Source organism: Corvus moneduloides, chromosome 7 (assembly GCF_009650955.1).
Source record: "Corvus moneduloides isolate bCorMon1 chromosome 7, bCorMon1.pri, whole genome shotgun sequence".
NCBI classification, from domain to species: domain Eukaryota; kingdom Metazoa; phylum Chordata; class Aves; order Passeriformes; family Corvidae; genus Corvus; species Corvus moneduloides.
Window position 1 is genome coordinate 5,779,822 of NC_045482.1, and position 24,800 is coordinate 5,804,621.

The following is a 24,800-nucleotide window of genomic DNA, read 5'->3' on the forward strand; positions in this document are numbered from 1 at the left end:
AATTCTGACATACTGTTCTGATTTGATAACGTGGGGTCAAAGAGTATAAGTAGATGTTGTGACTATTTTAAATACATTGTTTTTGCAAAATACATGGACAATATGCATATTTTAGAACTTCCTATATGGTTTCATTTTAACGTTGCACAATTATTGTGTTACTGATAAATGTTTCCTTCATTTTCAAATCCAGGATCATGCTGTTTTGGGTAGTTATGATTTCTTCAGTAGATTCAGTGATTTCTGTGCTTTTTAAAAGCAGAGTACATTCTCTGCTTTTAAAAGTAGATTTGACCCCAGACACCAAAAAAATTTCACTGCCAGTAATTCATGTGTTATTAGTTCTTGCATCAGTAAAATGGTGAAAACTGGAACTGGAAGAGGGAAGTGTGAAAAGCCCAAGCTGAGCTGGGAAAGATCTTACATGGGTGCTGCCTCATTTAGACCAAATTTCAAGTAATCTTTTTATTCAGGGACTTTTGATCAGCTTGTCATCAGGATGTCATCAAGCACTTCACTGTGTTGCTTTGCTTTGAATTTTAATTAACTGTTATTGGAATTACATTAGGTCTTTTATGTATTAGTGATTTTGGTCTGTGTGTATTTAATGATTTAAGCATTTGTGGTGTTTAGATGTCCTGCTTTATTTATCTTCTTTTTTTAAAGTCTGTGAGTTGTTTAATTTTTTTAGATAGTGATAACTGTGTAAAAGACTGTTAAATTCAGAGATAATCCTAAAGTGGGTGAAATCACAAAAATTTGAGAGTGCAGGAATGATGTAAATGAGGATAGGATTTGATATAACATGTGGGCCAAATAAAATGTTGATTGGGTTGGAAAAAATGAAAGCTAGAAATATGCAAGGGGAGGAAAAATTCAAATACCAAATGCTTAGGGGAAATAAAAGATGTACAGTGTAGTTATGCTAGTGAAGATGTTGGAATTGACTGCCTGGGTGGCAGATCCAAACCTGCCTGTAGCTCATTTGTGATGAGAAGAATGGAGTTGAGATGAGAGATGATCCCTGTGACAGTGGTGGTTGTGAGTATGGCTGAAAAATCTTGTCTGTGACCCCACCAGACCTCCTGAGAGCTGCAGGTGCCCCAAAGAGAGTTAAATGCAGAAACACATGTGCAAAGTATCAAAGGGTACAGAAGGGTTGCTGCAATCAAAAATTGATTGTTGTGAAATGGGTGTGAGAATAACCTTATGGTCTGTACAGGGGGTTATCGAGGTGCTGATCCTGTGGTTCAGTTTTTCAATTCAAGCTTGTCTGCTTGCTCACAGCTTGGCCTGTTGTTCGTCCTGTTGTCAGGGATGAAGGAAGGTTCCCTGCAGTGAGGAACATCTCTGTGCTGGGAAAGTGAGTTAAACTCGGGAACACACTCAATGTGTGCCTCAGAGCGGGTAAAAGTGTCCCACTGAAGAACTCAGCAGCTGTGCATTTATCACCTGGCAGTGGGTGTGGTGGGATTGTACAGGTTGTCATACTTGCATTAGAGGGACTTGCCTCTCCAAAACAAAGAAAATATTTTTATGGTTAGCTCTGCTTTGGGAACTGATCAAAAAATCATAGAATCACAGAATGGTTTGGGTTGGAAGAAACCTTAAAGATTATCTTATTCCCACCCCCTTCCATGGGTAGGGACACCTTCCACTATTCCAGGTTGCTCCAAGCCCTGTCCAACCTGCCCTTGAACACTTCCAGGATTGGGGCAGCCATAGCTTCTCAGTGCCAGGGCCTCACCACTCTCACAGGGAAGAATTTCTTCCCAATATCCCATCTAATGCTGCCCTTTGTCAGTAGGAAGCCATTCCCCCTTCTCCTTCACTCCAGGCCCTTGTCCTGAAGTCCGTCTTCAGAGCCCCTTCAGGCACTGGAAGGGCCTCTAAGGTCTCCCTGGATCCTTCTCCAGGTGAACACCCCAGCTCTTCCAGCCTCTCTCCAGAGCAGAGGGGCTCCAGCTCTTGGAACATCTTGGTGGTCTTCTCTGGAGGGGTCTCACACCTCTGTCAAAGATGGCATGGTGCTGTCCCAAAAAGAAGTTCTCAGACCAGTACCAAATGCTTTGGAGTAAAACTGAGAAAAGAACAGTAGCAGTAATTCCCCAGTTTATGCTTCAAACATTCAGCAGTCCAGGCTGCTGGCGTCACTCAGGGAAAAGTTTTCCGTCAGACAGTGGGATCCTGCTGGTTGGAGGTATCACCTCTTCAGGCCACTAATGGCTTCTATTAGAAAGCTGAGATGGAGGTTTTCCTAATGTTATCTCCTCAAACTGTTTACTTAACAAGATAACTGATTAGTCAAGGTGTGCAGAGAGGTAGAAATTGAAATTGTACACACTGAAGCTTAAAATACAGTTATTTAGATTAGGAAGTTGGACTGTTGTGAGAGAAAGCAAGATGAGCTCCACAAATGAGCATTGTAACTGCAAATGAGATCAGTTTGAAAAACATCACTAGAGAGAGTATTTTTAATCGTTCACTAAATTCAATTTATCCTTTCTGTTGTTGTGGACAGACATTGAAACAAAATGTTAAGCAGGAGAAATGGGATGAGAACCAGTACTGAATGGCTACTTGTACTTGAAGTGCTTTTTTAGTCCTGGTTCAACATGGGGTGAGGGGAACTATAAAAAATTATTCAAATATAGAAAAGATATGCAAATAATTATGAACATGAGTGGTGATCTGGGAAAGCTGATTCTGGAGAGGTACTGAGGAGTTCTAGGCAGTTCATTGCAATGGACTGCTTAGTGTAGACAGGAGAATAAGAATGCAATGGATTCAAACCTGGGAAAAAGATAATTTTGAATATATTTATGGCAATATAATGAATTATATGTTGGAATAATTGCTGTGGAATTGGAAGAAATGTACAAGATACATCAGCATAAGCAGTGAAAGACTCTACAACCAGGCAGAAGTTTCTTTAAATCAATACAGGAAACTTCTCTGAATTGTGTGTGCTGGTCGCTGTTAAAGGGGAGGACCTGGTTGACCTTGATTTTACCTGCAGTGGGAAGTTCACATAAGCCATAAACTGTGAAGAAAAGAAAAAAACCAAAACAAGGGAGAACATTTCTGCTTGAGAAAGTTCCCTGGAGATCCAAGGAGAGCACAGAGGACTTGAGATGTCTTCGGTCAGTTCCCGTGAGACCTGTGAGCTGTTGCTGCTGCCTTTCCCACTGTTCAGGGATCACCAGCATTCATCTTGGGTGGTCTCCATGGCTTGCCAATGTCTTCCTTCAGCTCCAGATTGACCTGAACTTCACCAGCTCCAGAATATTTTCAAGTGTGAATGGTCAGGGTAGTTCTGCTACAACATTGCTGCAACACCTGAATTTAACCAAAACCAGTCTGTGTGTGTAGAAAAGGAGTGGATTCTCTGTGACTTAATCAGAGAAAGGAGCACCCAAAAAACTTGGAGCTAACATGCCTTACTGAGCCAACTGTCAGCTATTTTAGGTCTTTTATTTTTTGAATTACTCAACTTGGAATAATGATTTAATGCAGGAGCGAGGGTAGAGAAACTGTGTGTTAGATGTTGGAGCATTCACAGGGGAGGTGAGACATGAGTTCAATTTCTGTTCCAATTAATATTTATTTGTATGAAAGGCAGTAGAGTCAGAATGAGATGTGAAAGATCCCTACTCAGGCCAGTCAGTGGCCTGGGCTTGTTGTGGAAACAGCTTCAAGTCCTTAGTTTTGAGATGGGGACAGCGAGGACGTAATTTCTGGCCAGTAAGTCTTGTTCCCAGCACTGCCTTATTCCCTTGTCTTCCATGCTCTTAGCTATGTCAATGTAATAGACTGCCTGGGAGAGAGGGATAATTCTAATTTCTTGGGGGAGTATTGTTATAAAAGACCAAAATCTTAGTGACTACATCTGTAGGCATTTAGTAGTGTTTATTCCTCACTGCCCAGCTGTTGTCACACTATTTGTGTATCAAATAGACATAACGAATCTTTAATATATCTGCCTGTTTTCTGGCAGTCATCCCCCCCCCCCCCCCCCTCCGTTTATCCTGGATTGTTTGCATCTCCAAGGGTCATTTTGTCTCGCTTGAGTTTTGCTTAGTCCTTCTTATGAGTCCTTCCCAGTGTCTGGCTCCAAGTTCATCCACGTGTTTTTAGAATTCCTTGCCAGCAGCTTAGTTCCAGGTTCAGTGAGATGCAACTCCATCCCGTTCTGCTGTGCCAGCTTTCATCTTCCTGGAGGAACTCACTGCGTGCTTGTTTGTATATCAACACCACAGTTTCCTCTGCTTTGCTTGTTATGTGAAAAAAAGGATCCTTTTGGAAAAAGCTAATGGATCCAGCCTGTATGCAGGCTTCCTACCCAGCTGCTGTTTAGGGAGCCTTTTGTCAGTGGCATTAGCAGGCAAGGTGGCCATGGATTTCTTCCCAGAAACACCTGGCAGTTTCAGTTCCCAGTGTTGGGGAAGACTCCCCCAGGTACCAGGCACCATTCCTTTTTTTAAATTTTTTTTTGAGCAAAGGTGAATCACATATTTTATTCCCTGGATGCCAAGCCTTTTCTAGCAGGTTTGAAGCCTCTATTAAGCATAGAAGCGTAGCATAGTTTGGGTTGGAAGTGACCTAAAGCATATATTCTCTTTGTGGATCAGGTCCATCCCTGTCTGGAATAGTTTGGTTCTGTAGTATCTATATTCCACCACAATGTCATTCAACATGATTTTACAATTCAGCATGATTTTACCATGTGCTGTCTAGCACATGACAGTGTAGGGTAGAGCAGAAAATACACAGATTACAGAAATGAGAGCATAAAACTTGCTACTGGGAAGCAATAGCTGTAACTATGCAATGAGGTTAGGGATAAAACACTGGAATGGGGACTCTGTGCCTTGGCTATACAGTGATCTGCCTGCATGGCTGCAGGGAGGTTAATAATTTAAGCCTTTTGTGTATTAATTTTTCATTTCTAAGACCAGGGTCTTAGAAATGAAAAAACACTCAGTTATTTGCTTTTTCTTTTGTGTATTTACCTTAAAGTTCAGCTTTCTGCATTAGGTAAGTACCAGGACAATTAAATGCAGATTTAGTGCTGTGTGGTTGTGGTGCTGGCAGAACATGGACTGTAACCCAGTTTTGGGTCTAGCAACAAAAAGACCATGTTTGAAAATCAGTGTCTGACCGGACATGTTAATAGCCTCTGAGCCAAATTGTGTTCCCAAAAAATATATGGAGTTTCTGAGTTGCAGTCCGTTCAAATGTATCAACAAAATTGGTGTTTGCAATGTCAAGAGTCTTCTGATTCCACAAGTTGAGCGATTGCAAAACACGGATGAGGCTGGTGCAGTTGGGACCTGACTGCTGGTCAGTGTTACCTATCAGGCTCTGGTGAGAGCTGCCAAGCTCTGTAATCATGACACCCAACCTTTAGCTATTTCTTCCTTGGCTGCTAAAGCTTTTCCAAAAGGAAGTTAACATTGAGAGCATGTCCACATCATTTCTGGGCTGTTGGTTCTCATGAGCCTTGTTAAGGAAACGGGAGTGAATGGGGCTGGTGGTCCTCAAACCTTCTTCTTTTCTTTTTTTCTATTTTTATTTTCTTTCCCCCTTTTCTTTTGGGCATCTAACACATCTGTATCATAGAATGGTTTGGGTTGGAAGGGACCTTAAAGCTCATCCAATCCCACCCCCTGCCATGGGCAGGGACAGTTTCTACTAGACCATGTTGCTCCAAGCCCTGTCCAGCCTGGCCTGGAACACTTCCAGGGATGGGGCAGCCACAGCTCCTCTGTTCCAGTGCTTCATGCAACATCTGCATGGCACTGGTGGGTGTGACACAGTACTTGTGTCTTTGTGGCATGTGAAGCTGTGGGCCGGGTGTGCACACCTAGAACCTCTCAGATACTGCTAGTTGTCAACATATGGTTGCCTTGGCTTCAGTTTCTTTTCAGGTGAAAATTCAAGAATTTGGTCTTGACTCATCTTTTCTAGCAGTTACAGTTCCAGCTGCCTTGAAAACAGCCAGTGAGATTAGCTGCAGTGCTGAACTGGATTGTCAACAGGAGCAGGACTGGTATTTTGGAGTTTTCCTTCATTTTAGAAGTTAGCCCCACTTACAGCCTGACTTAAAGTGACTGTTCAAGTTTTCCTGAAAGACAGAAATCTTTCTTAATTTTGAGGCAGCTTATTTGGGGTTATACACTGATGTTTTCTATTCCTAACTTTGTACAGATTTTGTAATAAGACATAGGAAGTGTTAAACTAGTGTTGAAAACAAAGTTGCCCTTATTTATGTAATAGTTAGATAAGGAATTAGATTGTTATAAAAGGTTCATTTGAGGGGCATGGATTTTTACTTCAATCTTCTTGTCAGGCTCAATGTTGAGGATACTGAAATGATGTGTTTTGAGGTTTGAGCATGAGAGTATAGACTTACCTGTCTATCCAGTTGTTCTCCCAAGCCTCAAATGTTCATCAGGATCACAGGCATTAGATACTTTGATGCTTGGCTTACAGCTGTCTGACCTTGTTTTAGTAGACATGGAGTACTCGTACCCCTGCTTCCACTTGCAAGTGATGCCTCAATTTTTAGAGAGAACAATAAAAACTCACTTCATTTGCTTCGTCCAATCATATAAAAGTGTAAATCTTTATAACTTAATGCTCCTGTAATTTTTAATTTTTGAAAAATTTTTTAATGTGCATTTCTGTGTGGTGTTACAGGTTTTAGCTGATGCCGTTGCACGCTTGGTTGTAGATAAATTCAGTGATTTGACAGAAAATTTCACATCTCCACATGCACGTCGAAAAGTCCTTGCTGGAATTGTCATGACAACAGGTAAATAAAAAAAAAATAGTATTTTGAATGCTTAAATATGATAGCTCTGTTTGCATCTAGTAAACTAACTTTTTTCAGTCAACCAGTATATATTTCAGTATTGAAATATATTTTTACTGTTTAATCTTGCAGGTGGACTAAATATAGTAATTAAATCTCAGGTACTTAGAGGAAAATTAGACCTGCAAACACTCCTGTTTCCACAGAATTCCTGTCCTCTTCCTTGATTGAGACATCTGAGTAGCTCACAAAATGTAGGTTTTAAAGTTAATCATGAAACTTTGGGAAAATAAATAAAATCCCCCATTGGCCTTGTAGATGGTATTCCTGTTTTGGGCATGTTTTATTCTTAGTGCTCTATGTCAGTCATTTTAGTAAAAATATCTGAAGAAAGCAGTTGATGTTTTGGCAGATGGCAGTGGTGTGCATGTGTCAGCAGTGGTGTCATGGTTCTCTGGGTGCTGACATGAGATCTCTCTGTGTTGCAGTTATTAAAGGATCAGGGGCATGGATCATTGATAGAATTAGGGGATCAATAAAAGAACTGTAACAATAGGCCTGTAAGCAAAAGGCCTGTGTGTGAGGAAAAACTCTGCATGAGAAAATTCTTGTGTGGAAAAAAACAGGGCTGGGAACAAAGAGAACTGGAGTTTGAAGATTTGCAGCTGTTCAGATAAGACCCAGAGAAGGGGAGGTAAACTCTGAATTCTTTTAATCATAACATAACTGTAGAAGCTTGCCAATGCAAGTCCAATTATGTAGAAGTAGAAATGCGCTCTGATAAGTTTTAAGTGACTTAAGAGTTAACAAGCTGGTATACTATATAAGTGCCTCTGGATTGCTAATAAACGGAGTTTTGCTCTTATCAACCACATTGGTTTTGGACTGCAATTTTCTCCCCCCTGCCGGAGCGACCGGGCCTCCTTCTTTTTTCAATTCCAACATCTCTGCTTGTCCAAATCACCCAAAACGGTGAAGTTCTGCCCTAAACTAATATATGACCACGCTGCTGCTGAGTTTTCCTCACATTAAGGTTTATCTTGGTCTTCAGTCCATGTGAACCCTTGGTGGAATGCTCATTTTGAGGCTGTCCCAGCCGTGTCCCCTGCTGGTCTCTTGCCCTCCCACTGACACAGGCCCTTGGCAGGTTTGGGAAGCCCTGATGCTCCTCAAGCACTGCTGAGCAACAGGCAGACCTCCATCTGGTAATAACACTGTTTTAGCCCCAAATACATGAGGAATGTGCTGTAGTTTATTTTATTTTGTGATATTTAACAGGTTTTTATGCTATTTACAGCCCTGTATGTGCAATTCCCAGAAGAGTCATGTGCCAAAGAATTAAGACTTAACTAACACATGAATATGTTTTGATTAACTGTAGAAATAGCTTTACACAGAATTAGAAAATATTTCACCATGAATACATGTCTGGGCAACACCTGGAATTAGATGACCCCATTGCATAGCCTTGTGTTGCAGCTCATTGCTTCTCCTCTAGCCCTGTGGGCAGGAGGGCCCAGCTGGGCTCAGGTTCATTTTAACTTGTTGGGCTTTTTTTACCCCTGTTTTGCTAAGTGGCATTTTGGTCTGTCTTTCTTAGTCCTTCATTCACCTGGGTTTTTTGAGTGATAAAGGCAGTTCTCTGTATAGGAAACACCCACCCAACATACTTTTAAAATTCTATTGCATGGGGTGGTTTAATACCAAGAACTACACATTATACTGGTAATCTTTACAGTGATTTAAGCATTTACAATTGTTTTTTCCCTAGTCTTACCTTTCCTGTTGTTGGCTCAATACCCTTCCATGATGTGTTGCTGCTTTAATAAACCAGTGCCTTTCAGATTTCTAAAGTGGCTGTGAATATTTGCGTAGGTGGCCAGAAGGTACATGCTGAAAGTTGCTGGCTGCCTGAACCTCAGGAAAAAAAGCACTTTGAATCTCGGTCTTTAATGATTCTTCTTGAAGCAGCACTTTTTACCTGCGGGTTTTCAATTTTTAACTTGTCCGAACTCCAACATGAAGAGAGTAGTTCTCATAAGAGCCACAGACAGTGCTGGTGCAGGGAGGTATGGCTCAATGAAGCTTTTGTTTTAAATAAATTATCAGAAGAAAAACCCATTTTTTTAAAAGAAGCAAACAACAACAACAAAAAAAAGAGCCGTGTTTCGGTTCTGCAAGAAGATCACTCACTGCATTATTGGTGATGTTAATTGTATCTCCTTCCTGAAATTTTGTTTTGCAGGTACAGATGTGAAAGATGCCCTGGTAATAAGTGTTTCTACAGGAACAAAATGCATCAATGGTGAATACATGAGTGATCGTGGTCTTGCATTAAATGACTGCCATGCAGAAATTATAGCTCGACGGTGTCTGCTGAAATTTCTGTACACACAACTTGAGCTTTACCTAAGGTAAGCTGGAGGGAAAAAATGATGAGCTGATCCCAAAGAGCTGAGAAAGTGTCTGTGGAAAACATCTGTCTTCATTATTTCACTGTAAAACACTTGTCCTGTTGCATTAGGATGTTGAATTTAGAACTTGTGCCCTTTGCCCTCAAGTTTGAGTTGAACAAAACATTTATTCAGTGAGGTGTCAGTCATGAGAGGGGAGGACAGGGAAAATAATTGGCAATCATTTTGTAAACTGTAAACATATAAATCAAAATAATATGAAGTGGGCTAAAGGTTGCTGATGTTTCATTTAAGTGCCTGAAAGCTCTTGACATCTGGGGTTGCCACAGGCTCTTTGTTTCCTGTCTTGATGGTCCTTTAATTTTGTTAATTGTCATAACTGTTAGATTTATAATACAGAATCTTCAGCCATCCTGTGTTTGTTTTTAATGCCTGTTAAGTCTGCCCAGCTTATGCTTATTTCCATGTTAATGACAGTTTTCACTCTAGCTTTCTTCTCTGTTTCAGCAATAAAGAAGATCAGCAAAAATCCATTTTTATCAGATCGGAGCAAGGCGGGTTTAAGCTGAAGGAGAATGTGCAGTTCCATCTCTATATCAGCACATCTCCTTGTGGTGATGCTCGGATTTTCTCACCCCATGAAGCAGCTCAAGAGGGTATGACAGCAGTCCTCTTCCACCCAAGGGAGCTTAAATTATTCTTGGGGCATGTACAAGCGGCATGGTTAAAATTTAGGTGTCTTCTTTCCTTTTAGCATAGAGGTGTGTTAGACAAAGATCTCTTCCAAAAAAGTCTGAGCTGTTCTTCCTCTGTGGTAGAAGTTCAGTATAGAGTGATGAGCCCTGTGGTCTTGAAGAGGTTGATGCTAACTGAGATAAGCCAGTGAGTCAGCAAGTATTCCTACAGAACTAACCATCCCCTTTCCTTGTTTCTATCCTTTAACAGCAGTTCTCTGCCTGCCCCTTCCACAGTCTGCCCATTAACTTCATTTTAACTCTGTAACACCCAGAAAAGAGCTCAAGAGCTGCCTGCTTCCTACTGCTCCTTTGGTGAAAGCTTGGTTTAACTGCAAGTGTGTTTTGGAAGGCAGTGTTTGTGAGAGGTGTCTGATGCTGTAGCTAAATTGCCAAGAGCAGCAGGAACTGTGATGTAAGCCAGCAATAACTGCAGGCAAATACCTCAAATTAGTCTTTCTTATTGTGATTCTAATGTAAAACCCTTTGAAAATGTTCCTCAGCTGATTCTCAGTGTTTTTTGCCCTTCAGACCAAGGGGACAGACACCCAAACCGAAAAGCCAGAGGACAGCTACGGACAAAAATCGAGTCTGGGGAAGGGACCATCCCCGTGCGCTCCACTACCACTATCCAGACGTGGGATGGGGTATTGCAAGGAGAGAGGCTGCTGACCATGTCCTGCAGTGACAAGATAGCCAGGTGAGATGCTGAATGATTGGTTTTGTTGCTATTGATGTTACTGCTGAAGGAGGGCATAGGACAAGCGGGAATGGCCTTAAGCTGAAGCAGGGCTGGGTTAGATGGGATATTGGAAAGAAATTCTTCCCTGTGAGGGTGGTGAGGCCCTGGCACAGGTTGCCCAGAGAAGCTGTGGCTGCCCCATCTCTGAAAGTGTCCAAGGTCAAGATTGAATGGGGCTTGGAGCAACCTGGGATAGTGGAAGAGGAATGGAATAAGATAATCTTTAAGGTTTCTTCCAACCCAAAACCATCCTGTGATTCCTAAAGGAGGGGTGCATGATACCCACAGTGCATGTGCAGGGAATTGCTGGGCTTATCTCAATGCTTAGACATAGTGTGAGAGTGGCTGTCACCCCGTGATAAAGCCCTGATTCTTCACCTACAGTTGATGTCAGACCTTTTGCTGGCTTCAGAGGCAAGGTGGAGTCATTCTGTATCATTCCAGCCACATCAAGTCATGACAGCTTTGTTTTGTATTTCTATCACTAGGGAATAGCAGAGGAATGTTTTAGTGGTTTTTTTTCCCCCTAAAGTAGTACAGCATTAGGAAAACAGTACAATAAATCTATTACATTACTTATATTTGGATAACTTCCTCTGGTGATATACATCCTTGCCCCATTGTTGGAAATGTTCCAAGTCAGGTTGGATGAGGCTTGGAGCAACCTGGTCTAGTGAAAGTGTCCCTGCCCATGGCAGGGGGTTGGAACAGGACAAGCTTCGAAGTCCCTTCCAACCCAAACCATTCCATGATATCAAGGATACCTACATTTTCCATGCATAGTTTAGATTTTTATTATTTTGTATGGTGGAAAGTGTCCCTGTTAAAAAAATCCTAATGGATGGGCACTTCTAGTTTTTAACTCTAGAATTTTATTTATAGTTTAAGTATTTTATTGTAATTAAATATTTTGTTTCCAGAACAGTATTTTAATTTATATTTCATCCAATTCCTTCTTTGTTGTTCTTTTTGGCAAAGATTGAAAGATTGTTTTTGTTTTCAGAATCATAAATGGACAAAAAAAAATTTAGCAGTAGAATCCTTTAACAAGCGTCAGAAGTATGGGAGAGTTGCAACATCATAATTTTTTTAAGTGAGTCTGTGCGTTTGCAGCCTTTGTGCTCTTGCAAAGTAGATGAGAAATACCAAGTTTTTTGGCTAATGTTACTTTAGTTATTTTTTAATGATATGTATGTTAAATATGTTTTAAAGTCACCGTTAGCCCGATTCAAAGTTTATTAAGGATATTAAGTAGGAACTGTTTTTGTGAACTGCATATGCCAAATGAAAAATAGAGGAGGAAAGTTGCATAATGGATTTGTTCCTTTAGTCTTGTCTCAAGTAATCAGCATCTCTACTGAAGGAAAACATTTTATTTTAGTTTAAATACCCCTAACATAAATGAATAGGGTCTTTCAGAAGCTAGGACAGGCAGCTGGGGAAAGGTAATTCTATAAAAATGACATTTCAGCTTCTTTTATAATATTTTCAGTAAAATTCACCAAATAAATTCCCCAGTTTCATGTCAGGGGCTTCTCCCAACCTACTGACTTGGGATTCATGCCACATTCTTTTATCACATTGGCATTGCAAATATATTAAAAAAAAAAAAGCCAGTTGTTGAGCTAGAACACATTTGACTCTTTTGTTGATTTTGTATGATGCAGAACAGAATCCATCTCTCGCTTCCATAGCTAGCTGTCACCTCTCCTTGGGGCTAATGGGAATAGTTTTGTTTGTGCCAGTGAAGGAAGCAAATAGAACCCCTTGACACAGAACAAAGACTGTATGGTGGGTAAGGAGGCCCAAATTTTCATCTTTTTTTTTTTTTTTTACATTGCCCTGACATGTTTTGTCCATTTACATTTGAAAGAATGCCTTGCTCCACAGTGTCCAGCAATCAGTCCTCCAGTATGCCTCAGACATGGGAATTACCACTGATCTTTCCCAAGGTTCGCAGTCACAGCCTGGGAAAGATGTGGATAAATTTGGGGTGTGGCACTGCACTTGTATCAAACCACTTGTATCTGAACTGGCTCATCTGTGTGGATTATCTGTATAATCCAGGTTGCTGTTTCCAGCCTTTGAGGGCTTTGCTGCAGCGTGCTGCCCAGCACCCTCCTAGACCTGGTAGGAACAATCAGGGAGAGTTGTGAGAAATGTGGGAGGGCCATGAGTGTAATCCCCCTTGGGCTGGAAGCATTAAAACAGGATTGTCCTGGTGTGTTAGAGCTTGGTGGCTCTGCAGTAGGGTGTTAGGGTGGTTTCTGACCAGAGTTAACATTAATATACGTGCATTTGTTTTAAATGTATCCTGACCTGGTGCCATGGTACTTCATGATGTTGATTTTTGTCATTCTCCTTCTGATGTGCTTTTCTGCCCATATTTTTGGTTTCAAATAATTACTTACCTTCTCATTAAACATTCCAGTTAATGGCTAATGTCCTGCTGAGAAGTGCAAAATTCCTTTTCACATGGTTTCTCTGGTAGAAAAGCTCTAGGAACTGAGAAAAACTTTCTATGTTGAGTTGTTAAAAGGAAAGTCGTTGGTGCTCTTCTACTTTAAAGAAGGGAAAATATTTTTCTGATAAACTTTTGTGTGAAAGAATATCACATGCCCATCCACCAGCCTTGTTTTGTGCTTATTCAGAGTGGGAAATCCAAATGGACATTTGTAACTCAGTCTTCCTCCTTTTGTCCCCAAAAGAGAGCATTTCTCCTCACCAGTTCTTAACCCAGTGACAGTGGCTGATGTGATTGCAGTGGCCACTTTGATGCATGGTGGCACTTAGGTAAAATACCTGAGGGGAGGTGGTGAGAAACGACTATCCAAGGTGTACCATTATGGAACCTCTCCAACTAGGCTCACATATGTTACGATCTGGTTTAAACCCAGAAGAGCAAAGAAAACAAAGTCTGTGTATAAAACAGAAAAAACTTTGAAGGTTCAAAATATACCCAAAAACGAGATTAAAACCGAACGAGATTAGATGTTGGTGCCAAAAAATTGATGTGTTTTATTTAATAGTAAAAGAGGCAAAGAGAAAGAAAGAGAAAAGAAAGAAATAGAGAAAGAAGTGTGTGTGGGGGGTGGGGGTACAGGGAGAGAGTGACAGGGGTTAGGTGGAAGCATATTACCCATCCCAGGGTCCCAATGACGTCTCATTGCTCCCCTCCATCTGGTCTTGGTGAGGGTCCCCTGCCGCCACCGAACTGAAGAGTGTAGAATGCAGTGGATGAACACATGTTTTGGGCAGGTGGGAACGCCCAGGTGTCTCCCCTGCAGAGCGCCAGTGTGTCACTGTCCCTTGCAGCACCATGGATCTGTTGCATCATCTCTGGTTTTCTGGTGAAGGATCTGGGGACCCCTTTGGGGGGGGCGTTCGATGGGCCATGGCACCCCTCTGTCCTTCATGTGGATGCAGCTTCTCCCTAGCAGAAGAGGGCCCTCAGCTGGGCTTCCCTGCACAGCGGAGGATGGGCGTTCACTGCCTTTCACCAGAGGCTTTTCCAGCACACACCCGAAGCCTCTCCTCCCTCCACCCTTTGGTGCAGGGGGTCTGTGTGAGCCTGGCAGCTGATAGGCCTGGGGCTGTGGTCTCCACTCCTGAGGTGTTAAGCCTGTGCTTTGGGAATGTCCCCAGCCCTGAGTTGTTACTTTATCTTATCTTCATCATCAAGAGGTGTAAGGCCTCAGTCAGGCCTGTTCAATACTGGTCTCTGCGGCTTTTGTAATACATTTTGCTAGAGTAGGCAAAAGTCCTTCATGAAGATGTTTAAGTAATAAACTATTAACATTTCAGTCTCCAACAACATACAGGCAGCAAATCCAGGCAATGCCAGGAAAGCTGGGACAAGGCAGAGCTGCATGGTTGCCTGCCTTGGTGCAGCTACAAGGGGAAACACTTTTTCATGTGTGTAATTGCAAGTCTAAAACGGTGTTTGTGAGAAGGGCTGCTGTCAAAGACCAGAGACTTCCTGCGCTTACAATTTACAGTGTGGGCTGCTGAGCCAGCTACTTGATTTAAAAGAAGCTCTCACTCCTTGTAAAGATACTGCTGCCTGTTTACAACTGTGGCCCTTGAAGAGGAGTGGTCATAGAGACTTAATTAATCTCTTAAGGAAACAAGAAGAAATCGGGTTTAAAGTTGTGCCTTCTGCACACCAGAAGGAAAACTGCTTTCTGGTATAGTCCTTCATCTTCCACAGTGACACCTTTTCTCACTTGCCATCAGTTGCAAGTAAAAACTTGTGATAAACAAAATGCTAACTAAATAATTTTTATTTCTTCATAGTAATTGTGGTTTATAAATAATATTGATATGGGAAGCTCTTTGAACTGTAAACACTTGATAGGTTTTGCCTTGTTTGAGTATTTGCAGGATATTTTCCTGAGATGAATTTTGACACCAGTTCCATGTGGACACCATTGTGGGTCACACATAGTGACTGCCCTCCGCCATACTGCTCTCTGCATAAAAAATTAGTAACTGTTTGATATTAACATCAAATTGTATGACTTACTGCTGTTAGGCCCCCCTCAATTCTGTATTTTCTCTAAAATAATGTGAATAGCAGCATTTCTGTACCTTTGGAGTTTGAAAGGTTCAGAGGGGAATTTTTACCTGACGCGTATATTTTTAACTGGTTTTATTTTTGGCAAGAGGTGCTACCAGCACATTGTGAAAGTGTTGCTGAGAGTTAAATTTTACTTACCTTCTCATGTGTCAAGAGCTGTGAAATCAGCTGCATTTCTTGAAGAAATCCACAGACCTTTTAGGAATCCACTGTGAAATCCACAGACCTTTTAGGAATCCACTGTAGATACCCCTGAGCAGATGGTGGTCTGAAGCAGAAATGTGACAACACAGCAAGGAGGAGAGGACTCCTCTTGATTTGGTGTCAGTGTCTGGTTTCTCCACCCTCTTTTTTCAGTGCAGCGTGCTTGACAACAGCAAAGGTTGAGGAAGTGCATCCATCCTTCAGATTGTTATGAACAGAATCTAGAGTAGAGAATACAGAATAAGAAAACCAGTGACTATGATAAATTTATAAAATTCAGATTTCCCACTGAGGTGGTCATCTGTAAGACCTCAGGTGAGCACAGTACACAGAGAGTGTCCTCTGTGTAAATTGTCAGGAGTTGAACACAACTCATGTGCATTGATCTGCAAAGGCCAAGGTGGGGGTCGAGCCTGTAAAGGTGTTGGGATGTACTGGTTTGAAGGAGCATTTCCCAACACTGTCCTTGTACTCCCAACAGTGAAGAAATCACCATTAGCTGTACCCCAGCTCAAATCAGGGCACCCGTGTTTGAGCGTTGGCAGTTTGAATGTAAATCCTGTGGCTATTCATACCAATCTAAGAGCTTGCACTTTAAATATCAGTTTTACTTTGAGGTAAAGTTTTTGAAGGTTGTCAAAGAAAATTCTTGTAGTAACTTAAAACTGGAGTGCTCAGAATGTGTTAAATACTGTTATAACACTTTTTTTTGCTTAGCTTAGACAAGCATCTCATGTGTTTCCAGTGAGAAGGTATACATTGGAAAAGTTTCCCTGCCTGCTTCCATGTTCTTTCCTATCTGCAGCGCTCTGCTTTACATGCTTTTCTTTAGGCATGTCAGTATCTTTTGATGTGATGCAGCATTCTTGTGTTCTGCTCGTGCTCGTTTTTTAGTACCCAGGTTTGGGTTTGTAAGCTAGATTTAAGTCACTTCAGTTACTTACTTAACTCTTTTCTGATGCTATTTTTAATGTGAAGAAAAAAAATCCATTGTTTAATTGCTCCACTGGAAAGACAACACTGACTTGAAGTTTTCTGTAGTGCATTTTGCTTTTTCTGCTCTGCACCACATGGTTTATAGTGAAGTACAGCATTTGGCCCATTAATTTTAAAAGAAATTGTGCTTTCAGTAGAGGTTAGTGTTAGATTGGCAGCAATTGTTGGTGTGTGTTCTGACAACCTGTGTTTGTAAACTGGAGGATGAGGCACTTCTGGAGGCAATGCCTGTGGCCTTTTGAAAACTGATGTATGGTGGTGGTTTCTTCTCAGTTTATATTCATAAAGGTTGTTCCAGTGTACGTGCTAATGGAAGTGAGATATTACTGTTCGATGGAAGTAAAGTATGAAAAAGGAACAAGAAGAAAGTCTCCATGCAGTGCTTTCTTTCACTCTGCTATGATCTGCAGAACATGACCATAAATCTGATAGGGAGAAGCTGAGGGATCTGGGGGGGCTCAGCCTGAAGGAAAGGAGGCTCTGGGGTGACGTTCTTGCTCTCTGCAACTCCCTGATGGGAGGGTAGAGTTAGGTGAGGGTTGGTCTCTTCTCCCACATATCAAGGGACAGGACCAGAGGAAATTGCCTCAAGCTGTGCCAGGTGAGGTGCAGGTTGGATATTGGGGAAAAATTTGGCCAGACCCTGGAACAGGCTGCCCAGGGAAGTGGTGGAGTGTAGGTGGGAAGTGTCCAAAAGGTGTGTGGATGTGGCATCTGGGAACAGTGGTGAACAGGGTGGTGCTGAACAGGGTTAATTGTTGGACTTGATGCTCTTAGAGGGCTTTTCCAGCTTTAGTGATTATGTGATTCTTTTGGGTTTCATGTTCATCTCTGCACTATAACCAGTTTCTGATATAAGAATACATTTTTGTAGAGAAGTAAATGTTCTTTTATTACAACAATGAAATTTAAAGCTAGTTTTATAAACCTAACCACCACCCAACCCTGCGTAACGAATATTAAGAGCTTTGGTTGTATGAGTGGTTTCTGCAGTCCCTGTCCTTGTACAGGCCTATTGCTCTGAGCCCAATGAGTGTGTGCTGCAGTGGCAAAGGGGATTCAGCACAACCCAGCAAACCAAGGCCCTAGCCAGGTAATACCAGTTCATACAGCCCTCCTTGCAGAGGCTTGCTCAGCTGTCCTCACTCCTCCTCCTCTTCTAATCAGAAGTTAACAAGACAAATGTCAACTTTCATTTTCTGCGCCAGAGAAGGTCACCAAGTGTGGGAGGAAGCAGCAAAACACGAGCTCTGGAAATACTGAAGTCAGAAGTAAGGAAAAGGGTCCGGCAAAGGGGGTTTATTTAGGAAGTAAGGGCTTTGCCAGAAGAGTGCCTTGGCCTATTTTAAAATGTCTATCATCACTCAAGCACTGATCATGTAATGTAAAATGTGATGTGCCTTGTCTGCAAACCTGAGTTTGCAATGCTCAGTCTTGAATTCTTTCCAGATGTTTCTTCCATAGTTTTACCTGTGTCTGTAGCAGTCAGAAAGGCATACTGGTCCTGGGAAGCAGCAATTTTCACTTGATATCTTTACTCTGACACTTGGTTCCTGATTGCGTTTTCAGTCTTATTAAAAATATGCCTTTATTCCATGTAAAATACACCTCATTTAATATCACAGTACTTTTACTCATTTATTAGGGCCAGCTTTTTTAATGACAGGTGAGTAAATTAATGTGCATTGCCTCCATTTTCATCCTCAGTAAAGATATGTAAAGAAACTGTTTCCGTGGATTATAATCTTTGTTTTACCATTTTTATTAAAAAAAAAAGAAACATGTTGCAAGTCCTGAAGCCAGCCTGTGTAGTTCAGTTTTTGCAGTAGTGAAACAGTTGTGGTGTGGAGTTTCTAACTTGAAATGATGCTAATGTGTAGCTCTGCCATCCCAGCACAAGCTGCAAGAAACACTGTTAGCAACATCCGAATTCCCTCTTTTCCTAGGACAACCTTGCAACCTAGCATAGGATGGGCTTTTTAACAAGGACAACCATTCTATGGGAGCACGAGAGCTTCTGATGTGCTCCTCTGTTTCATCCAAGCACCAAGGGAACTTTTCCTGCTTCTTGTGTCTGAGTGTTGCAGTTGGACTCCAGCTCCAGGTTGGACAGGGCTTGGAGCAATCTGGGATAGTGGAAGGTGTCCCTGCCCATGGCAGGGGTTGCAACTAGATTATGTTTAGGGTCCCTTCCAAGCCAAACCATTCTGGGATTCCAAGACTGAAATACGCTATTTTCATTGTGCCAAGCTTTTTGCACGTATTCCTCAGACCAAGCAGTGAAAATACTCTGCAGGAGATGTTGAAGTTTTCAAAAGTATTTTGCGTGACAGTTACAGAGACACTGAGAGCCAAAACTTTATCAAATGAACACAGCGAAAAAAAAAAGTCAGAATCAGGATTTTGCTCCTAGGCATTCTGCATCCCTGCCACCAGATCTGATCCAGTGTAAATACAGTGCTCAGACAGGGATTTATGTTCGCAATCTGTGAAGCAGCTAAAGGGAGCAAAGACTATATGCATTCTTTGCATGTTTTCAGTTTTCATACTCACTTTTCTCCCTGCCTGTGGATATTGCAAGCCAGTGCACATGTCAGCAGGATGTGGGCAGTTGGGCTAAGGTTTGAAGGACAGGCCTTTCCTTGTGATGGTGAGGTGTGGAGGTCTTGCAGACAATCCTTCTTGTGCTCCGGAAAGGATGCTCTTCTCCCTGCCAGGTGTCTTCTGGAGGCATCAGCTGCTGTTTTTGATGGAGAATCTCACGGTTTGGCTTTCTCCCATTGAATGATCCTGTCCATCTCTGGCATTAGAGTGCTGGAAAATGCATCACCAGATATGTTAGCAGGGTTACAAGAAGTCTGCTCCTGTTTTAGGTCATTTTACTCAGGATTACACTGAGTGTCCCCTAAGCTGATCTCTGAAATTCTGGCAGGTTTCACAGCTTATGCTACCATGGTCATGTGCTGGTCAGGAGGAAGGGTTGAAAGTCTGGTCCATTGTGATTAACTGCTGTTATGTCTGGCAGATGTTACTTGTTCCATTAAAAAGAAAGTGTTTTTTTGTTTTTTGTTTTGTTTTGTTTTTCCCTCCCTCTTAGGTGGAACGTATTGGGTATTCAAGGAGCCTTACTTAGCCTCTTTGTGGAGCCAATTTACTTCTCTAGCATCATCTTGGGGAGTTTATATCATGGGGATCATCTATCCAGAGCCGTATACCAGAGGATAGCAGAGATAGAAGATCTACCACCTCTTTATACACTCAACAGACCTTTACTTAGTGGCAAGTATCTAATGGAGAAGGCCGTGCCGGTAACTAAGTCTGTTCAGTAGCATTGTGATTTTCCAGTTCTCAAAACCTTGCAAACTGTGTGCTGTGAGTAAACTGCTTGCTGGTTACAATAGAGAAGTTGTGGTAAGACATAATACAGTTATCCAGTCAGAAATACTGTAGCAAGGACCTTTAAAAGCTAAAAAGAACTGGGGGATGAAACTTTGGATTACCTTCCCCACCATTCCTGTCTGGAGCATGCCCTAGGAAGATGAGAGGCAAGTTGAAGGCTTAGTGAATCCTCTTCCCACCTGTGGAAATAGTGTGTTAGCACTGACTGTCACTTCTCTTGCATTGCAGATTTTTGTTGACTGGTCCTTTCATTTATTAGTATGCCAAGATAGACACACTTGGTTCACAATTTCTAGATCAATAATCAGCTCAAAATGGATGGAGATAACACTTCACCTGTCTTAAATTCAAAAATGGCTTATTACAGTAATGCCCTGAAAGCTTTAAAACTCAAATCTCATCCTCTCACTGTGTGCATTGCTTTGCTCTGTAGAGTTTAGCTTTTGGTATGTGTTTATTTTCCAGGGGAAAAAAAGCAGCTCATTATTTTAAAGCATGTTGAAAGTTGGACATGAATTTTTAAAACAGATTTAGGGAGGGAGTGGGGAAAAGACCATTGTGAACAATGAGTATTCCTTTAGGTACAAAAGGTAATTAATAAGGATTCCCCGAATTAGAATGTATAAAAGTGCTAAATAACGTATTCATCCTTATATTAGCAAGTAAGTAACAGTTGCAACACTCTGTACCAAATAGCTAATAGTTTTATGGGCATAGTAGCTGATGCATGGACTGCTTCTGCCTGATTTTGGGGAATTTTTATCAGTCCTTCCAAGACAGCAGGTTTGTGGCAGGATGAGAAGAGTTTTTGTTTTCCTTTTCACAGCATAGAACAGTACCTTGCCTTCTTGAAAATCATCTTTCTGCAATGGTGCTATCATCTATTTCCCATGAAATAGAACCATCTGTTTAAAACAGTTGAGCCAGGACTTGCCGAGTAGCAGAGAGTTCGGAAATGTTCTCAGCTGTTCAGTTTTCACAAAAATACACATCTCAAAAATGTACAGATAGGTTTTTTAGGAGGTTGGGCAGAGATCTCCGTTGATGTATTTTTTTTTTACTGGTTCAGTCTTGAAAGCTGATTTTCTGACCTCTGCTGCTACATTCAGCTGGGGCATTCGTGTAGCTGTGCTCTTGGATTCACATATTTTTCAGTGTATTCTTACCTAGAACAAGTACTGCAGAAATACCTGTCTCCAGTTCTGTGTTCTTTCTTGTACCACACACACACCTCTGTGATTTATTTCTACCAGAGGGATGAACTAGAACAGAAATCTGTCTTGTCCCACTGTCCTGCCTGTTTAGCTGAGAAAGTACTGTAAAAACAGGTTTTCTTCAATAAAGTAAATTTTATGTCTGCTGGGGCACCTGCATTAGGTTAGAATTATTTTGAGATACTGTTATGTACTGCTAAAAATTGTCTTTTATCATCTTTCTTTCTTTACAAGAGAGTTTTGAGTTACACCTTTTCCCAGCAAGTTGAATCATAGAATCATTAAGGTTGTAAAAAACCCCCAAGATCATCGAATCTAACCATTAACTCAGCACTGCCCTGTTCACCACTAACACGTGCCCCATATATTCAGTTCCAGTAGGGAACATGCATACCAGAGCAGCTGTTTTTCAGGTAAGGGATGCAGGAAATCTGTCTATTGATAGGAAACTCCCTTCCTGTGCTCTTGGAAGCCTTTTGGTTGCAGGAGCCAGATTTTCAGGGTGCCTTTAGCAGCCCAGCACTGAGGGCAGTTGAACTCTCCCTGAGAGGTGGCCACCACACTTGAAGAGAAGACAGGTTTGAATCTTGTAAATTTCTAGAATAATCTGAAAAGGGACTGATTTCACAGAGTGAGGATGGTTGGATAAATCAGCCAATGTCAAGTTGCCAGTCTGCAGGGTGACCTGCACAGACTCTTTTTGGTGGAGCCACTGTGGGAGGTGGGCACGCAGGAGTTCACCCCTGCTGAAGCCCAAGTCAGGTACTGAGATCTTTGTGTTTAGAAATCCTTAGCACATCTTTCATTTGTTCATTCCTGGTTATGTTTTTTGAAATGGTTTCAACTTTTTGCCATCCACAGCCTCCTTGGGTAAGGAACTTCCTTTCTGCTAATTTAATTAGTTAGATGTTCCTCAGTGCTCTGTGAGATCCAGACCATAAGCAGTGGTCATGACACTCAGATAGGAAGGAGTATCTCAGAGGTATAGAAAACTAAGTTCTATTTTTTGCAAGCTGAAGTGTCTTAGTCTACTTTGTTGTTCCTTGCACAGAGACCCTTTCACATAAGGATCACTTTGCAGACCCATTTTTGTGCTAGTGAGACCAGAGCAGTAGCTGATATCCAGAGTAAAGCAGCAATACTGGTTTATGTGGTGGCATGTATTCTGTTCACTTCCTTGATCCTTCACTAATAATTCCTAACATTCACTTTGATTACTGTTGGTGATTGACCTGACCTTTTGGTAGAACTGAGTATTAGAAACTAAAACCTCATTCCTGAATGCTAATATTGAGCTCCAAGTCCAGAACTCCTTTTGCAAGATTGCTTAGGGTTTTTTCCTAATATATGTTGCTTTATATTAATCTGTGAGGAATTTCATCTGCCTTTTTATTGCCCAGATCCCCAGAATGTGAGGTTTTTTCTGCTGCTTTTTGCAATTGCTCCTCCTCTTGCCTTTTAAAAATAATTTAGTATCATCACCGATTCTACCTCAGTTTCCCCCCCCCAACACATCCCAGGTCTGCCCCGAGCTGGAAGCTCTCCAGCTGTGTTCACTCTTCCCAAGGAGACCATCTTTATTCAAGTGTTAATGAATTTGTTTTTAAGGTAGACAAAATTAAATCCTTCAGCAGAACTTCTGGTGATTTTTTTTCTTGGCTGTTCCCTTGGTACCTCATCCTCCTGTTCACATTGGTGCTTTTCAGCTTTCTGTGTCCTTTTTAATGAAGCTTGTTTTAGCTCTCTCCTCAAAGAACTGTCAAGCATTATTATTTATATAAGCACTGGCACAAAGAGCTGTGACCTTTCCTTTTGCTTATTATATCCCTTTTTAATAATATTTAACAATAAGTTCTGAGCAATGTTCTCTAAATAGCTTTAGTTCTATTAGTTTTCAAAGGAGAGTAAAATATTTGACTCTCTATCCTAGATTTCTTTTCTATTTCTAATCTCAGCATATTGTGCTATATTCATGTCTAGATTTTGAGGGGGAAGATCTGACCCACCTGAAGTTTTATCAAATGCTTTGATTTTGAGATAACCCTTATTCCCTGTCCATGCTACCTGTGATCCACCATCAGGGACTCCTTTGCCATCTCTCTAGAGTTCTTGCATACAAATAAGCAGCTGAATGGGTTGTTATTAATTAAATCTATTTGAAATTCTAAATCTGGGTTAGTTTTGGGTTTGTTTTTTTTTTTTTTTTAAATAATTAATTCATCAAAACCCAAGGAATTGAATTGTATAATTGCAATGGAAATGTAGTCCATACTGGATGTTCAGCTTTGTCATCTTTATTTGATTTGCTTGTGGGACTCAGTGTGATATCACAAGTGTTTTGGAGTACTTGATGACCTCTGTCTGATCCCTGTACTTGTGTAATAGTGTATGGAATGAAAGGAAAGGTAATAGTATAGATGTCATTAAATGAAAGAAAAAAAAGACAAAAAATTGTCAGGTGGCATCAATTTCTTAGCACTCTTGCCTCAGTACTTTTGGTAAAATGAACTTTTGTTCCAATTCTCAATTTTTTCAGCTTATATTTTAAGAAAATGGGGAATAGTAGGTTATTTTCTATTATTATTCACTTAATTATTTCTTATCAGTCATAGTGACAAGGTTGATCCAAACCAAGTATAAAAATACAACAGCTTCAGTAGTTTATATTTCAAAGTGTTTCTTTGTTTATTAAATGAGGAATTGATGGTAGAAAGCAAACCTGAATTTTGCTGAGTTATTCAGACTTTGTAGGTCTTGCACACTCTCAGTCCTGGGCCCAGAGGTGCCATGAGACTGAGCCAGGTGAGCCAGTCCTGCTCCCAGTGATGCCATGGTGATTTTTTGCCTTTTCTTTTATACCCCTGTTATACCTTTTTATAACTTCTGTATTCTTAGTGCTTTTTGCCTACATTCTTGGACTTGTTTGTCAAGCTGAGAGACTAAACATTTTAGAAGCTTCATAGTTAGGGATCAGTGTGCCCCAGACCCCAAGGTTCTCTCCAGAACACATTCTGTGAACTAAGATAGAACCATCCAGGGGAAGGCTCCTTGGGGAGGGGGGCTCACTTGAGCCTCTCACTGGGGAATCTTTGATAGATATGCTAATTAGTAAGACCTATAATGTTATACCAGATCTTTTGTGGGGGGATTGCAGGGTGCATTTTGGTGCATTCCACCTGGACGTGTGCACGTAAGGATCCTTAAAATAAATACCAAGGTAAAATCCCTTTTTCCCTTCTAACTGTGTTTGACTCTTGATTTTAAGACCAGGAAAAGGCATCACCAGGTGCCCAGCTTCATTAGATTGCATTCCAGATATCAGCCAGAAATGCATCCTGCTGTGTTGCTTATGTTCAATTTCCAAAAATTGTCTAGATTTTACTAAGTGTAGGACCTGGCCTAACAGTGGAGTAGACTCAAAATAGGTTCTCAATGAGAGCTGCCTTAAAGCAGGATTTTTATTTACTAGAAAGAACAAATTGCCCTGGTGCTTTGCTCTCTCCTGGTGAGGTGACTGAGACATCTTCAATAGAGTTTTGCCACCCCTGGAATGTCTGAGGAGTCACACATGCATGGAGCAGCTGCTGTGACCTTCATTATGTACAGTCCATCTTTTGAGCATCGGGGTGTCGTGGGGAGTAAATCCTGCCCTGGGCAGGCAGCCAGCCTCGATTTGCACTTGGGTTGGATTGTGGTGGCTT

At 41.3% G+C, this 24,800-nt stretch overlaps 1 protein-coding gene across 4 annotated transcripts in view; it reads left to right on the plus strand.

The window, feature by feature from the left end:
* The window catches only part of ADARB1 (adenosine deaminase RNA specific B1), a 115,587-nt gene that overhangs the window by 86,774 nt on the left and 4,013 nt on the right, over window positions 1-24,800 (plus strand). For all 4 annotated transcript variants that reach the window (XM_032113724.1, XM_032113723.1, XM_032113726.1 and 1 more), the window contains exons 5-9: window positions 6,703-6,817; window positions 9,063-9,231; window positions 9,739-9,887; window positions 10,497-10,665; window positions 19,584-19,765. In XM_032113724.1, the coding sequence (XP_031969615.1) occupies window positions 6,703-6,817; window positions 9,063-9,231; window positions 9,739-9,887; window positions 10,497-10,665; window positions 19,584-19,765 (784 nt within the window). The remainder of the gene's footprint in view (window positions 1-6,702; window positions 6,818-9,062; window positions 9,232-9,738; window positions 9,888-10,496; window positions 10,666-19,583; window positions 19,766-24,800) is intronic.